Raw genomic sequence first — 22,046 nt, 5'->3', positions numbered from 1 at the left:
AAGATGGGGCCTGGTGGTGGCACACCCGATTAAGCGCGCACATTACGGTGTGCGAGGAACTGGGTTCAAGCCCCTGGTTCCCACCTGCAGGGGGAAGCTACACAAGTGATGAAGCAGGGCTACAGGAGTCTCTTTCCTTCTCCTCCCTTCTCAGTTTCTTTCTCTATCCAATAATAAATAAATAAAGATTAAAGAGTTTGGGAAGACAGTACAGCAAGGCCTCTCCTCAGAACCTGCCTGAAGACAGGTGTAGGTGTGTGTGTGTGTGTGTGTCTGTACGGACCGCGCCCCCAGCATTGCATGGTGCATCAGTGGCCAACCTGAGTAAGATACTTTGGACTCTGTCACTCTTTCCAATCAGGTCCTGACTCTGACTCTCTCTGCATCTCTGTTGATGCAAAGGAATGACTGCAATGTTTGCAAAGGAATGACTGAAGTTGGAATCGCAGTGAACATCTTCAGTGCTCTCAATGGTTCATGGCACACAGAAGGTATCCAGTAAATACCATATACAGTTAGCCACATCGGGAGCAATGACCTTGAGGGGAACTCAGGAGAAAGACCAGGGCAGAGGTAAAGCATGTTGGGTGGGGGAGTGTAGACAGCATAATAGTTATGCAGAGACTCTCATGCCTGAGGTTCCAAAGTCCCAAATTCAGTCCCCTCACCCTAACATAAACCTGAGCTGAGAGGTACTCTCATAAGAGAGAGAAATAAGGCTTGTTCTTGTTCTGAGGAGTAGCTAGAGGCCGTATGAACCACGCCAACCTCCTCTACTCCCCCATCCCCCATTTACTAGCCCACCCTTCAATCCTGGAAGTGAAATCTGATCTGAAGCCTTCCCAGCACACCAGCCAGCATCCTCTGAGTCCCCAAAGCTGAGCAAGTTAGAGACTGAAATTCGGCACATCTTAGTACAAATGGTTTATTTCTCCCTGGGGTGAGGGTGCAGCTGACCCAGAGGCAAACCCATCAGCTTCACCCAAGGGATCCTAGTTTCATTTACATGCACGAAAAACAGCTCTAGTCACCAAGGCTGAAATGTTAAGAAGCAACACCTCTGTGTGGCAGAGCTCCTAGCTACACTCAAGGTAGCCACACCTAGGGGTGTTTGGGGTACACAACAGTATGTACAAGAGGGACACAGCATCCTGGCTGCCCCATCCTGGGGCACTGTTAGGAGGTGAGAACTATTCTGAAAGAGTCTTTTCCAAAACAGAATCAAGAGCCCTGGACGCGCAGGCTGTGGAGGGCTTTAGAACTGTGCAGTCGGCAGGAGGTAGGAAGCACCAGACCCTCACCTTGGAATCCTCCATGAGCAGGAGAGAGGATCATTATTCCCTCCTGCACAACAGCTTCCCCCTCCACAGGGCAAGCCAGGGACCAGCAGGATGGGGACTGAGTGATGGGTGGTCATAGGAAGAAACCTGTCTCTGTGTCCAAGACACAATCATTCCACTTTGCTAAAATCCTTTAGGACACACTTGCTTGGAGACAAAAGGGAGGGAAAGTTGACCTCCAAGTTCAGCCATTCCTCCAAGGACAGTGGACTCTGTCCAGCGGGTCTTCCCAGATCCTTTCCTCTATTAAAAGGCCCAGTGTGGGTTGAACCCATGTCCCATCAAACCATGACTTGGAGCAGGATCTCTCTTGGTCTTTTCTTTATCCCCTGCCCCCAAATCCTGAAAGGCTGGCACGTGGCAGCAACATTTACAGAGTAACAGTACATTCTTCCCAAGCATAAGAAATTGGCCCGGGGCCAGGCGGTGGCACACCCAGTTAAAAACACATAGTATAAATCACAAGGCCCCCGCTCCTTACCTGTGGGGGGACGCTTCACAAATGGTGAAGCAGGCCTGCAGGTGTCCATCTTTCTCTTCCCCTCTTTATCTCCCCCTCCCCTCTCAATTTCTCTCTGTTCTATCCAATAAAATGGGAAAAAAATGGCATCCAGGAGAAGTGGATTCATAGAGCCTACACTGAGAACCCTGGAAGCAAAAAAAAAAAAAAAAAAAATTGGCCTGAGTCGGCAGACTAAAAGTCAGATGTGCTATGTATTTCCATTCTTTGGATCAGGTTATTTAACACACTGGGGAATAAAGAGTTAAAGTCTGCAAAGAGACTCTCAAGTCTGAGATTCCAAAGTCCCAGATTCAATCCCTCGCACCACTATAAGCTAGAGCTGAGCAGTGCTCTGGTGAAGGAAAAAAAAAAAAAAAAAAGCTAAAGTTGCTTTCAACTTGTCTGTTAATACCTGAGAGCATCCCTAGCTGCAGCTGACAAACTCACAGCATTGAGGCTGGGAAGGAGAGGGGACAGACAGAAGGGCACGGGGAGAAAAGTAGGACGTAGTTTTTGCCGACGTTCCTACTGCAGAAGCCTGTCAGGGATGAGTCTGGTCTCTCAGTTCGCAGTCGCCAGCTTCCCAGGCAGAGCTCCCCAGCACTTCCGCTTAGGGACCTTGGAAAAGTCCACCCAGCTGCAGAAGACCAGTGAGCACAGGACCTGGTCTCATCCAGGACACTATCTCCCTCTCTGATCAGCCCTCCCATCTTTCCTTGCTGAAAAACACTGCCCACGGTGCAGCCGGTGCAACCATAGCTCAGACAGGCTGGTCACCTGGGCTTCGATCCTGGTTGTGGTGACCTCCAGCCTGGCCCCGACCCTCCTCACTGCCACTCCCCACTGGGTAAGGGACATAGGAGCAAATCACACCAGGCCCCTGGGCTCCAGGAGGGCTGGCACCTGGGGGATCCCTGTGTAGAGAGGAAGGCAGAAGGAGAGGCAAAAGCCTGAGAGTCTTGTTCTGCCTGGGGCTTTGGTCAGGAATGTCAGCCAGCCTGTCAGCTCCTCCCTGAGTCTCTGCCGCTCTTCTGCCGCAGTGGGAGCCTTCATCCTGCCACGCGATGTCCAGATGCTCTGGGTTTCTATGAAGGAAACGCACTTGCATTTGTCCGTGATGCGATCTAAAAGGACAAAGGTGGCAGGAAGCCCCCGCCTCGGCGCCTTAGGCTGGAAACTCGTTCCCATAGTGCCTCAGGTGCTGTTCCTCAGCCACAGACAGGTAGGTGGCCCTCATGCTGGGAGAGTACTGCAGAGAGGAGAGAGGGAAGGGACAGTCAGAGCGGGGGCATCCCAGATAAAGCAGATGCTGCTCTGACAACAGTGCCAGGGACTTCCTGGGGAGTGGGAGCTGGGCCAGGCACTGGGCTTTCATCACTAGACAGCTGTGGGAACAGGATCCTGGAGTGGCCAGGGCGGGGTTTGTGACAGGGGATGCTTCCAGCTCCGGCATCAGGACATCTGAGTCCCAGCCTCTAACGCAGGGCATACAGACCTGCCGGCCGCCCTCCACACCTACTGCAACGCATGCGTCAGCACCAGGGTGCAACCCAGCACACAGGAACCCACCCAGTGAGCGTGCCCAAGGTACAGCCCCCGGAGATCAGACGATCAGACACCCAGATTCCCGTTCTAGCCGTGCAGCTGATTCGCCCTACAACCTTGGCCAAGCTTCTCCAACCTTCTCCTTCTAGCCTCAGTTTCCCCACCTGCAAAGTGGACCTGAGAGCACTCTATAGGCCCCCACCCCTCACATCACAGCACACTGCTTCCTCCCCTGGGGAATGACCCAGGCTCCTTCCCAGCAGAGAGGGACTGAACACAACCAGCTAAGGGGAGGACTTGGGGGAGCCAGAGGCTCTTAAGCCCAGGGGCATTTGGCCATGTCTGGAAGCACTTTGGGTTGTCACATGGGTGGGGCGGGGGTCACCCTGCACAAGTGGGAGACAGCTGGAGATGTGACTAAACACCCCCCCATATACAGGACAAACTATAACAGACTCAAAATAAAATGTTGGGGGTTTGGGAGAGGCAAATACTCCAGCTGTGCTTGAGGAACCAGCAGTTTGACTGCAAAGAGGTGAGAAGTGCAAATCTGGGGTCACACCTCCAATTCTTTGAACCAGAAACAGTGCAGTGGGGCAGCAGCCTCCAGCAACTCTGAGGCTTGCTCGTACATGAAGCCTTGCCCCAGCCACCATATCCGCCAGACCTCAAGCACCCCCTGGGGCCCCACACACTTAGGTCTCCCAGGTGGTGCCTTCCCTGCAGACCCGAGTTTCAGTGAGTCTGGAGGGAAACCCATCCGTTGGTATTCTCAGAGACTTCCTGGGTTATGAATCCACCAAACGGACTCAGGAGAGGAGGGGTTCTCTGAAAGCAGAGCTGGGGTGGGGGGACACTTGCAGCCAAGGGACAGACTGAACCTTGCCTTTTCCCACGTCCCCGACCACAGTGACATCCCCGTCTGTTCCAGAGAAGGGAGATTCACCCACTAGTCACGTGGGCTGACAGTTGGAGAGCAGTCCCAGGTGGAGGGTTGGAGGTGGGGTGTCTTTATCGGGGTGCACAGCTTCACACTCCATGCTGGGAGAGGGGGGTCCTTGATCATCAGCCTTTGCAGGGCAGAGGGTGGGAGGGCAGACCTAGCTGGTCAATCAACACTGCCAAGGCAGTGAGGGCTTCTGGGTGAGTCTGCATTCTTGGGGGCAGCTGTAGTCAATCCGAGAGCCTTGCAAGTTTAAGGTCAGTTCCTGATTCTCTCTGCTGACAGCAAGGACCGTGACTGGCTCTTTCAAAGCAGAAGGTAACTTGTCATCATCACAGGGCTCTGGGCCATTCTTTTTCTTTCTCTTTTCCCCACAACAGCAAGCTTTCCCCACCTGTGCTTTGCTCTGATTAATGTTAAAATCCACGCATTCTAAATCCCCAGCAGCTGGCAGAGGAACACAGAACCTAGGAGGTATCAGGCTTAAGAGGAGGAGTCAGGCTATGATTTCGAAGGTACCCTGCCTTTTGGGCCAGAAAATTAGCTGCTCTGTCATGGGCACAACTCGGGTCCAAGCCTGGCCCCCACTGCACTAAAGGAAGTTTTGGTGTGTGGACTCTTACTCTCTCAAAACAAGAAAGAAAAAAGAAAGAACCTTTAGGTGTGAACTTCCACTCCCTGTCTCCCTCATTGATACTCCTGGGAGGGACAGGCGGTGAGGAGAGAGAGAGAGAGAGAGAGAGAGAGGCTGGGCTGGGGCTAGTGCTGTTTGTAAAAGAGGACAGCAGTGGGTCCCAGCAGTGGTGCAGCTGTTCAAGTGCACACAAGACCCAGGTTCAAGCCTCCGTCCCACCTGCAGGGGCGAAGCTTCATAAGCAGTGTGTGGGTCAGTGCTTCAGGCGTCTCTTCTTTCTTCTGTCTCTCTGACTCTATCTCTATTCCTCACCCTTTAGCCAAAAGAAAGAAAAGGGGAGAAAAGGGGGAGTCGGGCTGTAGCGCAGCGGGTTAAGCGCAGGTGGGGCAAAGCACAAGGGCCGGCATAAGGATCCCGGTTCGAACCCCGGCTCCCCACCTGCAGGGGAGTCGCTTCACAGGCGGTGAAGCAGGTCTGCAGGTGTCTATCTTTCTTTCCCCCTCTCTGTCTTCCCCTCCTCTCTCCGTTTCTCTCTGTCCTATCCAACAACAACAAATAATAACTACAACAATAAAACAACAAGGGCAACAAAAGGGAATAAATAAATAAAATAAAATATTTAAAAAAATAAAAGGGGAGAAAAATGGCCTCCAGGAATAGCGGAGCAGAGAAGGCACTAAGCCCCAGTCATAATCCTAGTGACAACAACAAAAGAGGACAGAAGGTGTGGTGTTGGGGCCATGGTGGGGACAAGCACAGGGCTGGCACTCTGCTCCTACATGTGGGTCATGCCGGGGTGTTGCCCTGTGTGCTGCAGGAAGCCTGCCTGCATCCCTGGCCCTCACCCACTGGAGCCAGAGACACTTACTCTCCAACTGGGACACTCCACATGCCTGAAGACAGAATGGAATGTTTCTGGGGGACAAAACTACCCCTGGCTGAGAACCCCTGCTCTGAGGTGTGGCTCCGATATTACCCACCCCAAGGAGTTGCAAGGGCCAGGTGGTGTTGCACGAGGTTGAGTGCACATGTTATAATGTACAAGGACCTGGGTTCGAGCCCCCAGTCACCACCTGCATGCAGGGTGAAAGCAGGGCTGCAGGTGTCTGTCTCTCTCCCTCTCTATCACCCCTTCCCTCTCAATGTCTGGCTGTCTCTAGCCAATAAATAAGTAAAGATAATAATAATAACAATAAGGAATCGGGCGGTAGCACAGCGGGTTAAGTGCAAATGGCACCAAGTGCAAGGACCGGCATAAGGATCCTGGTTCGAGCCCCCGGCTCCCCACCTGTAGGGCAGTCGCTTCACAGGTGGTGAAGCAGGTCTGCAGGTGTCTATCTTTCTCTTCCCCTCTCTGTCTTCCCATCCTCTCTGTCCTATCTAACAACGATGACATCAATAACAACAACAATAACTACAACAATTAAAAAAAAAATAATAAGGGCAACAAAAGGAAAAATAAATAAATTTTAAAACAACAAACTCTGTAAATAATAATAATCATAGTAGTAGCAGCAGTAATAAAGAACACAGTTGCTCAGACCCCAAAGCCCAGGCTGACACCCAGTAACGACTCAGCCCAGCCCCACTCCTGCAGACTGACCACTTCCTGGAAACGACTACTCTCCACCCCTCTTCTGCCATGATGGCACTTGCTGTGAGCATCTAGGCCTTCAGGCCCAGGCTCATTCATCACTCCCATGTCTCTGACTCTCCAGGGCTCCCAGCTGACCAGTTGGACCAACCAAAATGGAGCAGGTGACAGGCCCAGCCAGGTGCGGGCAGGGCCTCTTGCCCTGATAGTGTTCTCTGCCTCCCCCTGTTGCAGATACCCCCACATTTCCTTATGCATGCGCCCCCTCCATGGAGAAGAGGGACATGCAGGATGAGGAAAGGAGGGGGCGTCAAACCAACCAGCCAAGCTGGGCAGCTCACTCCGACAGCATTTCTGGTGCTGCAACAACCAGGCTTTTCCAACCACCACCGTAGCCAAGGTCCAGGATGTCCTGCAAGGTTCGTGCTATGGCCACGCCCATTCCACAAATGCACATAGAGGCCCAGAGAGGGGAAGTACTCATCCCGGATGGATCACAGAGCTCACGGGCCAGGAGCCGGGATTTGAACCAAGATGGCTGGCACAGACATCACCGTTCCTGACCACCTACTGTGTGCTGGCAGTCTCTGTGCCTCAGCCAGCACTCCTGTGGCTCTGTGGCATCTTTCTTCTTCACCTACCCCCCTACACACACACACACACAAGGGAGGCTCCTGCTCTGTTGCTGTGTTCAGGTTCCCCACTGGAGGGAGAGGTTTGGGAAGGAGCAACAGCCTTAGGGAGAGCGCTCCTTGACATGCCATGACAGTGCCTCACTCCACCGCCTTGCCCCAGGGTGAAGGGTAAACACAGATTGAAAAAGAAAAAATGTCCTACCTGCAGGGGGAAGCTTCACAAGTGGTGAAGCAGGGCTACAGGTATCTCTCTGGTTCTCTCTCTTTAGAGATTTTATTTATTTATTCCCTTTTGTTGTCCTTGTTTTATTGTTGTTATTGATGTCGTTGTTGTTGGATAGGACAGAGAGAAATGGAGAGAGGAGGGGAAGACAGAGAGGGGGAGAGAAAGACAGACACCTGCAGACCTGCTTCACCACTTGTGAAGCGACTTCCCTGCAGGTGGAGAGCCGGGGCTGGAACTGGGATCTTTACTCCGGTCCTTGAGCTTTGCACCATGTGCGCTTAACCTGCTGCACTACCGCCCAACTCTCTAAGATTTTATTTATTAATTATTAATTTATTTATAATGATTTAATTTATTAATTTATTAATGAGAAAGATAGGAGGAGAGAGACAGAGAGAGAGAACCAGACACCACTCTGGTACATGTGCTGCCGGGGATTGAACTTATACTTGAGAAAACAATGCTTTATCCACTGAGCCACCTCCCAGACCACTCTCCCTCTCTAGCCCGCTTTCGTCTCAATTTATCTCTGTTCTATCAAATAAATAAAGTTAAAAAAAATTGAGGGATGGGTGTAGATAGCATAATGGTTCTGCAAAGAGACTTTCAGGTCTGAGGCTCTAACGTGTCAGGTTCAATCCCTGCACCACTATAAACCAGAGCTGAGCAATGCTTTGGTAAAATAATAATAATAATAATTTCATTTAATGCTATTTACAAATAACTGTAGCTTATATACTGACAAGACCAGTTGCTTCTGGTCTCCCTAGTCTAAGATTATAGGTGATTTAATATATCAAAGAAAAAGCAATAAAGAAATGAAAAAAAAGAAAAAAAATTATTATAAATGTATTAATAATTTAAGCCCAATTTAAAATTCAATCAGGTTACCAATTTGAAACCTTATACTCAGAACTGGGGTCTATGCATAAAAAATTTCGAGACATTGGGTACGGATAGATAGTATAATGGTTATGCAAAGAGATTCTCATGCCTGAGTATCCAAAGCTCTAGGTTCAATCCCCCGCGCCACCTTATAAGCCAGAGCTGAGCAGTGATCTGGTTGAAAAAAAAAAAAAAAACTGAGACATTCAGTGTATTTTACCCCTCTCACATTGACCTTGCCCTCAAACTAGAACATCAATGGTGGGGACTGCCCCACTCTCTGAAGGGAGACTTGGTCAAAATACTCTGCCACTGAAGGAAGACTGGTCCTGAAACGAGCATAGCATAGAATGTTCCCGGCTATGACCATGGACTGTAAGCTCAGACTCAAAGGGATGCAGAGGTTACATGAGCTCCTGTGCTTAATATGGAACCCAGATCAGATCAACAGGATTTACAGTTAATGGTATTTATATAGTCTTCCCATATTTGGGATAGCTCTCTGCCCTGATCCAGCTTTCTAGTCTTATTTCCAACTCTGACAACATCTCCCCAGACAATACCTTTAACCTATTTGCATGTTAGCTGTCAGGCTCAGGCAAAAATTAGCAAAGTCATGGCCCCTTGGAACACAACTAAAACAGACTTCCTATTCCTAGCTTTTTCCAAAGTGGAGACCCCAAATCTCATCTGCTATAGGCTTACCTATAGGTTTCTGATTATTAAACAATTTGCTCTGCTTTATATCTTAATGCTTTTTAGCCACCAAGTTGCAGATGCTACCATAATGGCAATCTGACTTCCCTGGGCAGACAGCCTCACCAATATGTCCTGGAACCTCACCTCTCCAGAGTCCTGCTCCACTAGGGAAAAATAGAGACAGGCTGGGAGTATGGATCAACTTGCCAACACCCATGTCCAGCAGAGAAACAATTACAGAAGCCAGAACTCTCATCTTCTGCACCCCATAATGATCCTGGGTCCATGCTGCCAGAGGGATAAAAAAAAGAAAAAACTCCAATGGCGGGGACAGGATTCGGAACTCTGGTGGTGGGAATTGTGTGGAATTGTACTCCTCTTATCCAAATGTCCTGTTGGTCATTATTAAATCAATTTTTTTAAAAAAAAATTTAAACCAAAAAAGGAAAGAAAAAATATATAACCTGGCCCCCCCCACACTGGGGGAAGCTCTGGTGTGGCAATGACCCTCCTCCCTTTCTTCTGTCTCTGTCTGAAAAAGCTAAGCTGGGAATGGTGAAACCCTGGAGAGAAAAGGAAAAAGAGAGAGAGACAGAGACAAAGGAGAGAACGAGAGAGAGAGAGAGAGAGAAGAAAGGAAGGAAGAAAGAAAGAAAGAAAAAGAAAGTAGGGGTGGGGGGTAGGGTGGTAGACAGCATAATGGTTATGCAAAGAGACACTCATGCCTGAGGCTCCAAAGCACCAGGTTCAATCCTCTCCCCCCCACTATAAGCCAGAGCTGATCAGTGCTCTAAAAGAAAGAAGGGGGGGGACACACAAGGGGAGGAGAAAGAAACAGAGAAAGGAAGAGAGAAAGGGAAAACGGAAAGGAAGGAAGGAAGGAAGGAAGGAAGGAAGGAAGGAAGGAAGGAAGGGGAAGGAAGGAAGAGGAAGGAAGGAAGGAAGGAAGAGGAAGGAAGGAAGGAAGGAAGGAAGGAAGAGGAAGGAAGGAAGGAAGGAAGAGGAAGGAAGGAAGGAAGGAAGGAAGGAAGGAAGAGGAAGGAAGGAAGGAAGAGGAAGGAAGGAAGGAAGAGGAAGGAAGAGGAAGGAAGGAAGGAAGGAAGGAAGAGGAAGGAAGGAAGGAAGGAAGGAAGAGGAAGGAAGGAAGGAAGAGGAAGGAAGGAAGAGGAAGGAAGGAAGGAAGAGGAAGGAAGGAAGAGGAAGGAAGGAAGGAAGGAAGGAAGGAAGAGGAAGGAAGGAAGGAAGGAAGGGGAAGGAAGGAAGGAAGGAAGAGGAAGGAAGGAAGGAAGAGGAAGGAAGAGGAAGGAAGGAAGAGGAAGGAAGAGGAAGGCAGGAAGGAAAAGAAAGGAGAAAAAGGGAGAGAGGGAAGGAGGAAGGAAGGAAAAGGAAAGAAAGGAAGAAGAACAAAAAGAGATGTCCCCCTCAGTGTTTTTCCCCAGAAAAGTCAGCCTTGGCAGTTATTCTGTCTCTTTGAGACATGTATAAAGCTTTTCAAACTCCAACAGTCTCAGCACCCAGGAAGATTTCCTGAACGGGCCGGGAGCTCTCGTTCTCTCTGAATGTGGTCAGGAAAGATCACCCCCTTCTCTGCAGCAAGTAACCAGCACAGATGCCACCACCACAACCAGGTGGACTTCAGGTAGAATCGTGTGACACGCAGGCTGTGGAACGTTCTCCCTGACGACAAGTACCCAGTGGGGTGCCCTGCCTGGCACGCAGAGGGCCAGCTTCTCAGCCAGCCTGGCAGGTTCTCTGTGGACTGTCTGCACCGAACCCTGCAGTCTGGTCTGATGCTTATTCAAGAACACAGTGTTTTCACACTCTTGCCCTGGCGACAGGGGAAGGTAGGGGCTGACTCTCCAGTTATCTCCCCGTCAAGGGCAGGAGCCACGACTTGGCCCGGGAGATCCAGGTTACCGTGGGAGGGGGGGAGCCTCTTCCAATGAGTGGCACGTTCTCGTAGCGTGGATTCCCTCCAAAAAGTGCAGCTTGGTTCCTGGGGGGGAGGGAGGGGCGAGAGGAGAGCTCAGATGTGAAAGAGGTTATCAAGGGGGGGGGGCGGGGGGGCTCAGATTTCTATAGGAGACTGATTGCATGGAATTGGGGGGACGGGGAGTGGAAGTGCATGTCAGAATGTCTGGGAAGTGGGGGTTAGGATAGTCCTGGGGCAGGGCAGAGAGAAGCAAGGGTGGTCCAGTGTGCTGGAGTATGTGGGTTAGTGCGCTCAAAGACCTGCTTTCAAGCCCCCGGGCCCCACCTTGCAGGTGGGGAGCTTCATGATGAGGCAGTGCTGTAAGCGTCTCTCTTTCTCTCTCCCTATCTCCTCTCCCCTTCCCTCCTGATTCCTTCCTTTCTTTTCTTCTTTTTGCTTCCAGGGTTATCACTGGGGCTTGGTAAGCGCCTTATGAATCCATTGCTCCTGGCAGCCATTTTTTTTTAAGTTTAATTATTATTATTATTTATTTTGTATTTTTACCGGAGCACTGCTCAGCTCTGGTCTATGGTGGTGGTCCAGGAGACTGAACCTTGGACGATGGAGCCTTAGGCATGACAGTCTCTTTGCATAACCATTATGCTATCTAACCCTGCCCGCAGCCATTTTTTCCATTTTATTGGATAGGACAGAGAGAATTGAGAGAGGAAGGGGAGATAGGGTAAGAAAGACACCTGTAGACCTGCTTCAACCCCTGCAGGTGGGGAGTGCGGGGCTCGATCCAGGATACTTTCGTGGTCCACATACTTGGTACTAAGTGCTGTTATCCAGGTGTGCCACCACCCACCCCCTCACCTTGATTTCTATCTGTCTCTGTCCAACAAGTGAAAAAGAGAGAGAGAGAAAAGAAACAGAGCCTGCCTTAGGCTTGAGGCATGAGGCCTAGTGTCTGAAGGCTCTCTGGGGCACACACTGGGGAGTAGAAGCTGCCAAGGTGTCTCCAGGACCTTCCTGCCAGACATTGTGATTGCATGGGGCTGGGGGGAGGTATGACTGAATTATATCACCGCCCCCCAAATCCCTGCACCCAAAGACACTGTCCATAGAGCCAGGCCCCCTACCTCTAGCACCAGGAGGTGTTGGGGAGCCCAGAGGGCAGGGGCTCAGTCTTACATGTACTCCGACACGGGTGCATTGGAGATGGTCTGAGTGGGCGGCTGCAGGCTGATCTGACTGCCCAGGCCACTGCTGTAGCTGCAGAAGCTGTGAAGAGGGCCCCGAGGGGTGTTGTGGGTGGCAATGCGCCGGGCCTGGGGGTTAAAGGGGTCGTCTTCGTCGATGTCATCGTAGTCTCTGTCCCTAGAACGACATATAGGAGACCGCCCCTGTGAGGCTGGAGGGAGGCAGGGGGCAGCAGAGGCCAGGCCTGTGGCCCAGTCTTGCATCTCAGAACCCAACCTCCCTCTGTTCAGCTGTGTCTTCCTCCCAAACCTGGTCCTCAGCCTTCTTGCATACAGATTGCTCTGGCTCCTCCATGCAGCCCCCTATGCTGAATCCAAACCACAGAAACCCCTTTCCCTGCTTCTGCTTCTTCTTCAGACAGAGACAGAGAGAGACAAAGAGACAGAGACCAGGGGTTGTGTGGTGGCACACCTGGTCGAGTGCTTATGCTACAGTGCATAAGGACCTGGGTCTGAGCGCCCATCCCCACCTGCAAAGGGAAAGCTTTGCGAGTGGTGAAGCCATGCTGCAGGTCTCTCTCTCTCCCCCTCTCTATCACCTTGTACCCTCTTGATTTTGGCTGTCTCTATCCAATAAATAAAAATAATTAAAAATAGAGAGTCGGGCGGTAGTGCAGTGGGTTAAGCGCACGTTGCGCAAAGCGCAATGACGGTATAAGGATCCCGGTTTGAGCCCCCAGCTCCCCACCTGCAGGGGAGTCACTTCACAGGTGGTGAAGCAGGTCTGCAGGTGTCTGTCTTTCTCTCTCCCCCTCTGTCCATCCCCTCCTCTCTCCATTTCTCTCTGTCCTATCCAACAATGACAACATCAATAACAACAACAACAATAAAATAATAAGGGCAACAAAAGGGAATAAATAAATAAAATATAAATAATAATAATTTTTTTTAAAGACCAGGGGGCCGGGCAGTGGTGCACCTGGTTGAGTGCACATGTCACAATGTGCAAGAATCCAGGTTCGAGCCCCCAGTCCCGACCTGCAGGGGGAAAGCTTCATGAGTGGAGAAGCAGGACGGGCTGCAGGCGGCTCTCTGTCTCTCTTCTTCTCTATCACCCTTCCCTCTTGATTTCTGGCTATCTCTATCAAATAAATAAATAAACATACACACACAATACCAAAGGTTCCTTCAATACAGCGAGAGCCAGGCTCGAACCTGGGCTGCACAAATGACAAAGCAGTGCACTATACACATAAGCTATTCCTGCATGTCTCCCTCCCCCTTCTTGTGGGATCTGTTCTGGGGACACAGAAACACCCATCTCTCGATGAGACAGTGCCACCACTCATTCTTTCTGGCATTCCCTGGCCCTGAAGGTTCTGCTCCTCGCCTCATGGACAGAGGACAGGGGATGCCAGTCTGGGCTTGAGGGCTGCCACCACCCTCCCTCACCCTCACCCCTGCTCTGGGCTCCCTGCAATCTCCTGCTGGGGCCAGGGGTAAAGAGAGGGGGTCCTGTCTAAACTCTTGGGGAGGCTTCTAAAGACATCCAGCCAGTCTGCTGGAGCCAAAGGCCCAGCCCAGCGGTGGCTACTCTCTCTTCCCAGGGCAGCGTCTTCTCTCTGCAGGTAGCAGGAACGCCCTCCCCACTGGGCAGCCCACCTGGTGGTAAAGATCTTCCAGGCTCTGGGTCCAGTGCAGACGAGAGTGGAGAAGGCCAGGGCAGCCAAAAGGGAGAAGAGGCTGAGGTAGAGCAGGCCCTCAACACCATCGTAGCAGATGCCGGAGAGACCGTCCACGTAGTCCTGGAGGAGAGGGCGCATGTGAGGGGGCTGGGGCATAGCCTGGGGTCTCAGTTCATCCCTGAAGGTGAGTGTGGACCTCCTGTCCCTTCCTGTCATGCACCTTGTGCCCCTAGTAGCCCCCACACACATACAAACTCATCCACCCTTATATCATCTAGTTAACACACACACACACACCTTTCTTTATCTATAAAATTCTCCATAAAACAACATGTACTTCACAGTATAAAAAGTGAAACGGGGTCAGGCAGTAGCGCAGCGGGTTAAGCACATATGGCGTGAAGTGCAAGGACCGGCATAAGGATCCCAGTTTGAGCCCCCGGCTCCCCACCTGCAGGGGAGTCGCTTCACAGGCGGTGAAGGAGGTCTGCAGGTGTCTGTCTTTCTCTCCCCCTCTCTGCCTTTCCCTCCGCTCTCCATTTCTCTCTGTCCTATTCAACAACGACAGCATCAATAACAACAACGACGACAACAACAATAAACAACAAGGACGACAAAAGGGGGAAAAAACATAACCTGTTGACACACACTGCCTGGCTGCGCTGGGGGAGACGCCACACACCCCAGTGTGCTTCCCGCCCTACTGTCATCTCACAGTCCCAGCTCCCAGAGAGATGATCCTGGCGGTGAGACTGAGGTGTCCACTCCCAACTTGGAGAGAAGGACAGGCTGACCAGATGGCTGGGTGTCTGGAAACTCAGAAGCAGCCTCCCTCGAGCTAACCACTGAGTCTCCTGCCTCAGGTACCGGGAAGAATCAGGAAGGCAGGCACCTCTTCCACTTCCTGTCATGCAGTCAGTTCCCAGCCAGAAAGGAGTCTCGGCAAGCACCGTTCTAGCCTCTACTGGCTGGGTGCCCCACCATCCTCCTCCATGCGCCCGACCCCCTTGGGGGGCCCTCCAGCACCTTGTGGAGCCCTCTGCAATCCAGCATGGCCGTCAGCTGGTGGAGGCTGGACTCTGATGAGTTCAACAGGAGCTGGATTTCAAGCAGGTCTTTCTGAAGCAGGAAGAAGCCGGCAAAAGCAGAGGGGCAGAGAGAGAGAGTGAGTGAATGAGTGCTAGGAGAGGGCCTGGGTTTATTAAAGCACCACCAGCAGCCACTCAGCTGGTGCAGAGAGACCTCTGAAGCCAAAGGAAGGGGTTACATTCTGGGGGAGGATGTTTCACGGCAGGAAAGATGAGTCGGGAACTCCAGGAGCTCTAGGCAGGTGATATGGCAGGGGAGGGGGGTTTGAGGAGCACCTGCCGGGGAGCCGCACCTCCCGTCTGCTGGCTGGGGCTGAGGGGGTACCTTACCTCTGCTGTGGGGAAGTGGGGCAGGGCGAACTGCAGCAGTCCCGCCACCTGGGTCTGCATGCTGGTCAGAGAGCGCTGGAAAGTGGTGAGGACCTGGGCCAGGAGACACTGCAGTCAGCCTGGGGATGCCCCACCCCAGCCCAGCTCAGGGCTGCAGCAGCAGTGCCTCTAACTGGTTAGAGATATCTCCTCCTCATCCCTTGGACTTTTTTTTTTATACCTCGAGGGTTATCACTGGGACTCAGCTATGAATTCACTGCTCCTGGAGGCTTTTTTTTTGTTGTTGTTTTATTTTATTGGATAGGACAGAGAGAAATTAAGAGAGGAGGGGGAGATAGAGAGGGAGAGAAAGAGAGACACCTGCAGACAAGGCTTCAGCACTTGTGAAGTGACACTCCCTGCAGGTGGGGAGTCGAGGGCTGAAACCCAGATCCTTGAGTGGGTCCTTGCGCCTAGTACTCTGTGTGCTTAACTGGGTACACCACCACCCAGCCCCCAGCCCCTGGATGCTCAACAGCTATATGGACCTCAGACCAGCAGCATCTGCATGGTCTGGGTGCTTGTGAGTAATGCAGATTCTCGGGCCCCACCACAGGCCTAACCCTAACTCTAACCCTAACACAGCTTCTGTGTGCTCCAGACCCCTAGTGAAGGGCAGACAGGTTGGCCTTAGAGACACTGGCTAACAGCACTGCCCCTTTAAGAGGACCACAGGACACAGGAACACCCAGCCCCCTCCTCCACCTTCCTGGTGCCTTCTCCCTATGGCCCTTGGGCAGAAGCTGGATCAGCTGGGCTATACCTGCTGGAAGGGGCTGCTGGAGCTCTGACTGCAGTACAAGTAGTATCGGGCCACCTCTGCAAGGCAAAGATATGGTGTCAGGCAGCCTCGACCTGCAGGGCTGAGGCCAGGCCATCCCCGTCCCCAAGCCCCCAAAGCAGGCAGGCTCTATGAAGTGGCTCAGAGGTCCAGCTGGACCAGAAACCAGGGGTTAGGGTGGCAGCAGGGCTATAAGAGTAAGTAGAGGCACAGTCTGGCTGGCCGCTGGCTGAGCATCCAAAGCAGCTTGGATGGCAGGGCCCCGAGAGTGCATTACCTGTGCTGACGTGGCCCTCGGTGACATTCAGGATGAAGGTGTCAGGTGCCGTGCAGAAGTCACTGGTGCCCTGAGCCAGGGAGATGGGGTGGGAGTTAAGACTCAGGACCACTGAGGAGCTGCCCAGCCACTGGGGCCCTCAGCTCAGTGAGAAGCCAGCCAGCCTGGGGTGGCGTCCTGGCTCTGTAACCCAGCACCAGCCACTCGTTCTCAGCCTCACCTGTAACCTGGGGAGAAACTCACTATCTGCTGTGTGAACTGGCATAGGGCGCTGAGAAAGGTGGCCGGAAGTGAGCGGGCACTGCCTGCATGTCTATACGGCTGCTGTTGCTGAATGCATCTGGGGGGGGAGGGGTTCGTGCAGGGGAAGCATCAGGACTCACTTGCTACAGGGCCACCTTTATTCACCTCTGTTGTTTCATGAGTGAGAGTGAGAGAGCGCTGCTCTGATATATACTGTGTTCTACTTCTTGTATTTTCAAAAGTTATGTGTTGGGAGCCAGGCAGTGGCACACCTGGCTAAGCGCTCATGTTACAGTGCACAAGGACCCAGGTTCAAGCCCCTGGTCCCTACCTGCAGGAGGGAAGCTTCACAAGTGGTGAAGCAGGGCTGCAGATGTCTCTCTCTCTCTCTCTCTCCCTCTTTATGTCCCCCTCCTCTCTGGATTTCTGCCTGTCTCTATCCAATAATAAGTAAAATAAACATAAAAAGTTGTATGCGTATTTTTATTTAATTTATTTATTTACTTATTTATTATTGGATACAGACAGAGAGAAACTGCGTGGTCTGGGAGGTGGTGCAGTAGATAAAGCACTGGGCCCTCAAGCATGAGGTCTCAAGTTCAATTCTTGGCAGCACATGTACCAGAGTGATGTCTGGTTCTTACTCTCTCTTCCTGTCTGTCTCATAAATAAATAAATAAATAAATAAATAAATAAATAAAATATTTAAAAAGGAGGAGGAGGAAGAAGAGGAATGAAAGAAAGAAATTGACAGGGGAGGGACAGGTAGAGAGGAAGAGAGACAGAAAGACACCTGCAGCCCTGCTTCACTACTTGTAACGCTTTCCCTGGCAGGTGGGGACCAGGGGCTTGAACCTGGTCCTTGTGCACTGTATGGTGTGCTCTTAACCAGGTGTGCCACCACCTGGCCCCCACTGTATGTGTTTAATAATGACAGATCAGGGAAAGCGAGAAAGAGAATTAGAGCATCACCCTGGCACATGCCATGCTACAGACTGAACTCGGGACCTCATGCTTGAGAGTCCAAGACTTTATCCACTACACCACCTCCCAGATCACCTCTATTTCTTGTTTCTAGGAGGAGCCAGGGACTGAATCAGGGCCTCATGCACCGTGCACAGAAAGTAGGACCGTTGCTCCACCCCCAGTGCACGCAGAGCAGCAGCCCCACCAGAAGGGAGCCATGATGGTCTCCACTCACCCGAGAGTGAGGCAGGAGGACCAGTTACTGTGCAGGGCTTGGGTCCTTGCCGGGAAGGGACATAGTGGGGCTGTGGACCCGGGCAGGGGGTTCCGGGGGCACTCGTGACTCAGAGAGGCTGGTCCAAGTTCCTCACCCCTTGCTGGCTGGGTCCCCAAGGAGCCTTTCTCTCCCAGAGCCCTTTCTCCTCAGACACTAAACCACTGTGGGGGAGACCCTGAGGGTGGTGGTGAATAAGCAGGCTGTGGCTACAGGAGGCTCAGGGTAAGAGCTCAGCCCTCCAAACTCTCTGTCCCTTTCCATCACCCTGGAGCAGATTCTCGGGGGACAGAGACGCTTCCTCCTGGAGGTCCTTTCTGGGGTATAAGGAAGAGTGGGAGGGCCCTCAGTGCCATCCTCTGCCTCCACAACTCTAAAATAAAAGATGGCTTGGGAGAGGCCAAGTGGTGGCGAACCTGGTTGAGTGCACTTGTTACAATGCCCAAGGACCAAGGTTCAAGCCCTTAGTCCTCAGCTGCAGGGGGAAAGCTACGTGAGTATGAAGTAATGCTGCAGGTGTCTCTCTCTCTTCCTCTTCATCTCTTCCTCCTCCCTCTCGACTTCTGTCTTTGCCCAATAAACAATAAATAAGTAAGATATTGGGCAGCGGAGAGAGCATAATGGTTATGCCACAGACTCTCATGCCTGAGGTTCTCAGATCCCAGGTTTAATCCCCCATACCTCCATAAGCCAGAGCTGAGCAATGCAATGGTTAAAATAAATAAATAAATAAATGGGGGGGGGGGCAGGCGGTAGCACAGTGGGTTAAGCACACATAGTGCGAAGTCTAAGGACTGGTGTAAGGATCCAAGTTTGAGCCCCCGGATCCCCACCTGCAGGGGAGATTCCTCACAAGCAGTGAAACAGGTCTGTAGGTGTCTCTCTTTCTCTCCCTCTCTCTGTCTTCCCCTCTCTTTCAATTTCTCTCTGTCCTATCCAACATCAATAACAACAATAGCAATAACAATAACAACAACAAGGGCAACAAAAATGGGGAAAATGGCCTCCAGGAGCAGTGGGTTCACAGGACAGGCACTGAGCCCCAGCAATAACCCTGGAGGCAAATAAATAAATTAATGATTTGTTTGAAAAAAAAAAAAAAACAACTGTCTGAGGGGCGGCATCCACACAAAAGCTCCCACAGCAGCCTTGGCCAGCCTGTGCCCTGCCTCCCAGCTCCTCCTCACCCCTTCCCTATCAACATGCAGCACCATCCCCGCCATCAAAGGCCCTTTCACATAGTCCCTCTCTCACACAAAGTCTGACTCAACCAAATGGGGAAGCATCCTTTCTCCTCTGCCCAGTGGCATTCCAGGGTGCCCAGCTGGGAGGTCCGAATGCCTCTGCTTTCCCTCAACACAGAGGCCTGGTGGGACAGAGAGAAGTCCCCAGGAGGGGAAAGAGCTCATGGTGGCAAGCTGGGACCACGGCAGCTTCCAGAAGGCAGAGCCTCTGGGAGCACCCCGTGTGCAGGCTGCCCTGTGTCTTCATTTATCCTGGAAGAGAGGCTGTGGGCCGGCAGCGAGCACGCTGCTCTGGGAAGCTTCTGGTGAAACAGGGTTGCACGGAGAATGGCCTGGACCCGCCACCTCTGACTGGCTGTAGCTAAAGGCACCCTGTGCCCATTCACTTGTCCTTCCTGCTCCAAGCAGACAAGATGTGGTGGCGGGGGAGGAAGCAAAACAGGACATTCCGCCTCCTCTTCCTTCCGGATGGGCTTTGCCAAGTGCTCCTCCTCAGAGTCTGTCCATTCGATGGTCCAAGGCCGGGGCTACTGGCCAGCCCCACCTCCCCGGGTTATGAGAGGGAGAGGGCTTGCAGCAAGGTGGGGGGCACACTTGTATCCCCAGGTGGTATGGCAATACAGATTCGGGTTACAGCATTACTTTGTGGACTGTGAATCAGCAAGAAGTTCCCCCAAAAACCCTGGTTAAGGGCTACCCCCTCTGCAAAACACACACATACACATGGTGCAATAGGCTTCAGTGATCTTTCTTCTGCAAGAGGCAACTCCATCAGGAGCAGAGCTCCCCCAGCTCCTGGGCTCTGTACCCTGAAGCACCCAGACCTGTTCAGTGCCTGAGTCACAAACACTTGCTGAATGCATGGAGAGGTCCCTACTCAACGCAAGGGTGAGATTTTATTTATTTATTTATTCATTCATTCATTCCCTTTTGTTGCCCTTGTTTTATTGTTGTAGTTATTATTGTTGTTGTTATTGATGTCATCTTTGTTGGGATAGGACAGAGAGAAATGGAGAGAGGAGGGGAAGACAGAGAGGGGGAGAGAAAGATAGACACCCACAGACTTGCTTCACCGCTTGTGAAGCGACTCCTCTGCAGGTGGGGAGCCAGGGGCTCGAACTGGGATCCTTGAGCCAGTCCTTGCGCTTTGCGCAACCTACACTTAACCCGCTGCACTACCGCCCGACTCTCAAGGGTGAGGTCTTTTAAACACCAAGCATCCTGGGGCTAGGTGGTGCACCCCGGTTAAGTGCATGTATTAACATGCACAAGGACCCGGGTTCAAGCCCCTGGTCCCTACTTGTAGGTGATGAAGCAGTGTTGTAGGTGTCTCTCTCCTTCTCCATCCTCATCCCCATTTCCTCTCAGTTTCTCTCAGCCCTAACAAATTAAATAAAGTTAAAAAAAAAAAAAGACTGGGGAGTCAGGCGGTAGCACAGCTGGTTAAACGCAGGTCGCGCAAAGCATAAAGACCTGCGTAAAGATCCTGGTTCGAGCTCCCGGCTCCCCACCTGCAGGGGAGTTGCTTCACAGGCGGTGAAGCAGGTCTGCAGGTGTCTTTCTCTCCCTCTCTGTCTTTCCCTTCTCTCTCCATTTCTCTCTGTCCTATCCAACAACGACGACATCAATAAATACATCAATAAATACAACAATGGCAACAAAAGGGAATAAATAAATTTTAAAAAGTTAGCTGTTATTGGCTGGGGAGACAGTATAATCATTATGCAAAATAAACAAATAAATAAATAAAAAGACCAAGCATCCCTCTGTAGGAACCCTACCCTTGTTCCCTACCTCTTTTTTTAATTGTTACCAGGGTTATCACTGGGGCTTATCACAGCACTCTGAATCGACAACTCCTGGTGGCCATTTTTTCTGTTTTATTTATTTACTTGTGTATTATTTTAAAAAAGATTTTAAAAAATATTTATTTATTTCCCTTTTGTTGTCCCTTTTGTTTTTATTGTTGATATAGTTATTATTGTTCTTGTTATTGATGTCGTCGGGTAAGACAGAGAGAAATAGAGAGAGGAAGGGAAGACGGGAAGAGAAAGATAGACACCTTCAGACCTGCTTCATCGCTTGTGAAGCGACTCCCCTGCAGGTGGGGAGCCAGGGGCTCGAACCGGGATCCTCACGCTGGTCCTTGTGCTTTGCGCCATGTGCGCTTAACCCGCTGCACTACTGCCCGATTCCCAACTTATGTATTATTATGATTCCTGATTTGTTTTTTTTTTTTTTTTCTATTTTACTTGATAGGATAGACACTGAGAAGGGAGGTAAGGGAGATAGAGGAAGACACCTGCAGACCTACTTCACTGCTCATGAAGTGCCCTCAGGTGGGGAGCGGGGGCTTGAATCCGAGTCCCTGCACCTGGCAATGTGTGCACTCAGCCAGGTGCATCATGACCCAGCCTCCCTCCATCCCTGATTCTTCTTTTTCAAAGCATTTAAGGGTACCAAAACTAGACACACACACCACTAAGTTTCAGACTGATTAGGTGAGTCCAAGAGCATTGTGGGAAGCCAGCTGAAGGGTGCTGCCTGCAGCCCAGAGCCAGCTGGGGAGAGTCCCTCCACACCCATGGATAGAAGTCACCTCACACCACCTGCTCCTCCAGGGTCATCCTTCCAGGCAGTGGCTGGGAGCAGGCCGAGCAGGAGGCAAAGGAATATGACATCAGGTGCTTTACTGTGACCTTGGATAAGTCCCTCCCTTCCTCTGGCCCAGGTCCCCATGTGAAGGATGGGGGGGAGGGGGTGGAATACCCAAGCCCCTCAGTGCTGAGATTCCAGGAGCCTGTGTTAGGGACTGTGCCCAGAGGCTGGCCCTGCCTGCACACAGCGCTGGTCAGACAGTCTCACCCCACTCACCACTGCTGCTGCGGTGTCCACGGCCAGCGAGGCCCAGCAGAGGAGCAGGGTCAGCACCCCACAGCACAGCATCCTAGGAGACAGGCAAACAGAGGGCAGGGTGAGAGGGGGCTTCCAGGTCAGGGCTG

At 51.7% G+C, this 22,046-nt stretch overlaps 1 protein-coding gene across 1 annotated transcript in view; it reads right to left on the bottom strand.

Annotated features, from left to right (window-relative positions):
• Positions 1-2,035: 2,035 nt before the first annotated feature.
• Positions 2,036-22,046, bottom strand: part of TTYH2 (tweety family member 2) — a 53,362-nt gene continuing 33,351 nt past the window's right edge. Inside the window, exons 6-14 of the mRNA XM_007524564.3 lie at positions 21,919-21,991; positions 16,318-16,387; positions 16,023-16,078; positions 15,221-15,313; positions 14,829-14,921; positions 13,780-13,922; positions 12,110-12,295; positions 10,921-10,999; positions 2,036-3,091 (exon numbers count right to left, since the gene is read on the bottom strand). Coding sequence (XP_007524626.1) covers positions 3,008-3,091; positions 10,921-10,999; positions 12,110-12,295; positions 13,780-13,922; positions 14,829-14,921; positions 15,221-15,313; positions 16,023-16,078; positions 16,318-16,387; positions 21,919-21,991 — 877 coding nt within the window. The 3' untranslated portion in view covers positions 2,036-3,007. The remainder of the gene's footprint in view (positions 3,092-10,920; positions 11,000-12,109; positions 12,296-13,779; positions 13,923-14,828; positions 14,922-15,220; positions 15,314-16,022; positions 16,079-16,317; positions 16,388-21,918; positions 21,992-22,046) is intronic.

The sequence above is a fragment of the Erinaceus europaeus genome, chromosome 12 (genome assembly GCF_950295315.1).
Source record: "Erinaceus europaeus chromosome 12, mEriEur2.1, whole genome shotgun sequence".
Lineage (NCBI taxonomy): Eukaryota > Metazoa > Chordata > Mammalia > Eulipotyphla > Erinaceidae > Erinaceus > Erinaceus europaeus.
This window is presented reverse-complemented; position numbering and strand designations above follow the sequence as displayed.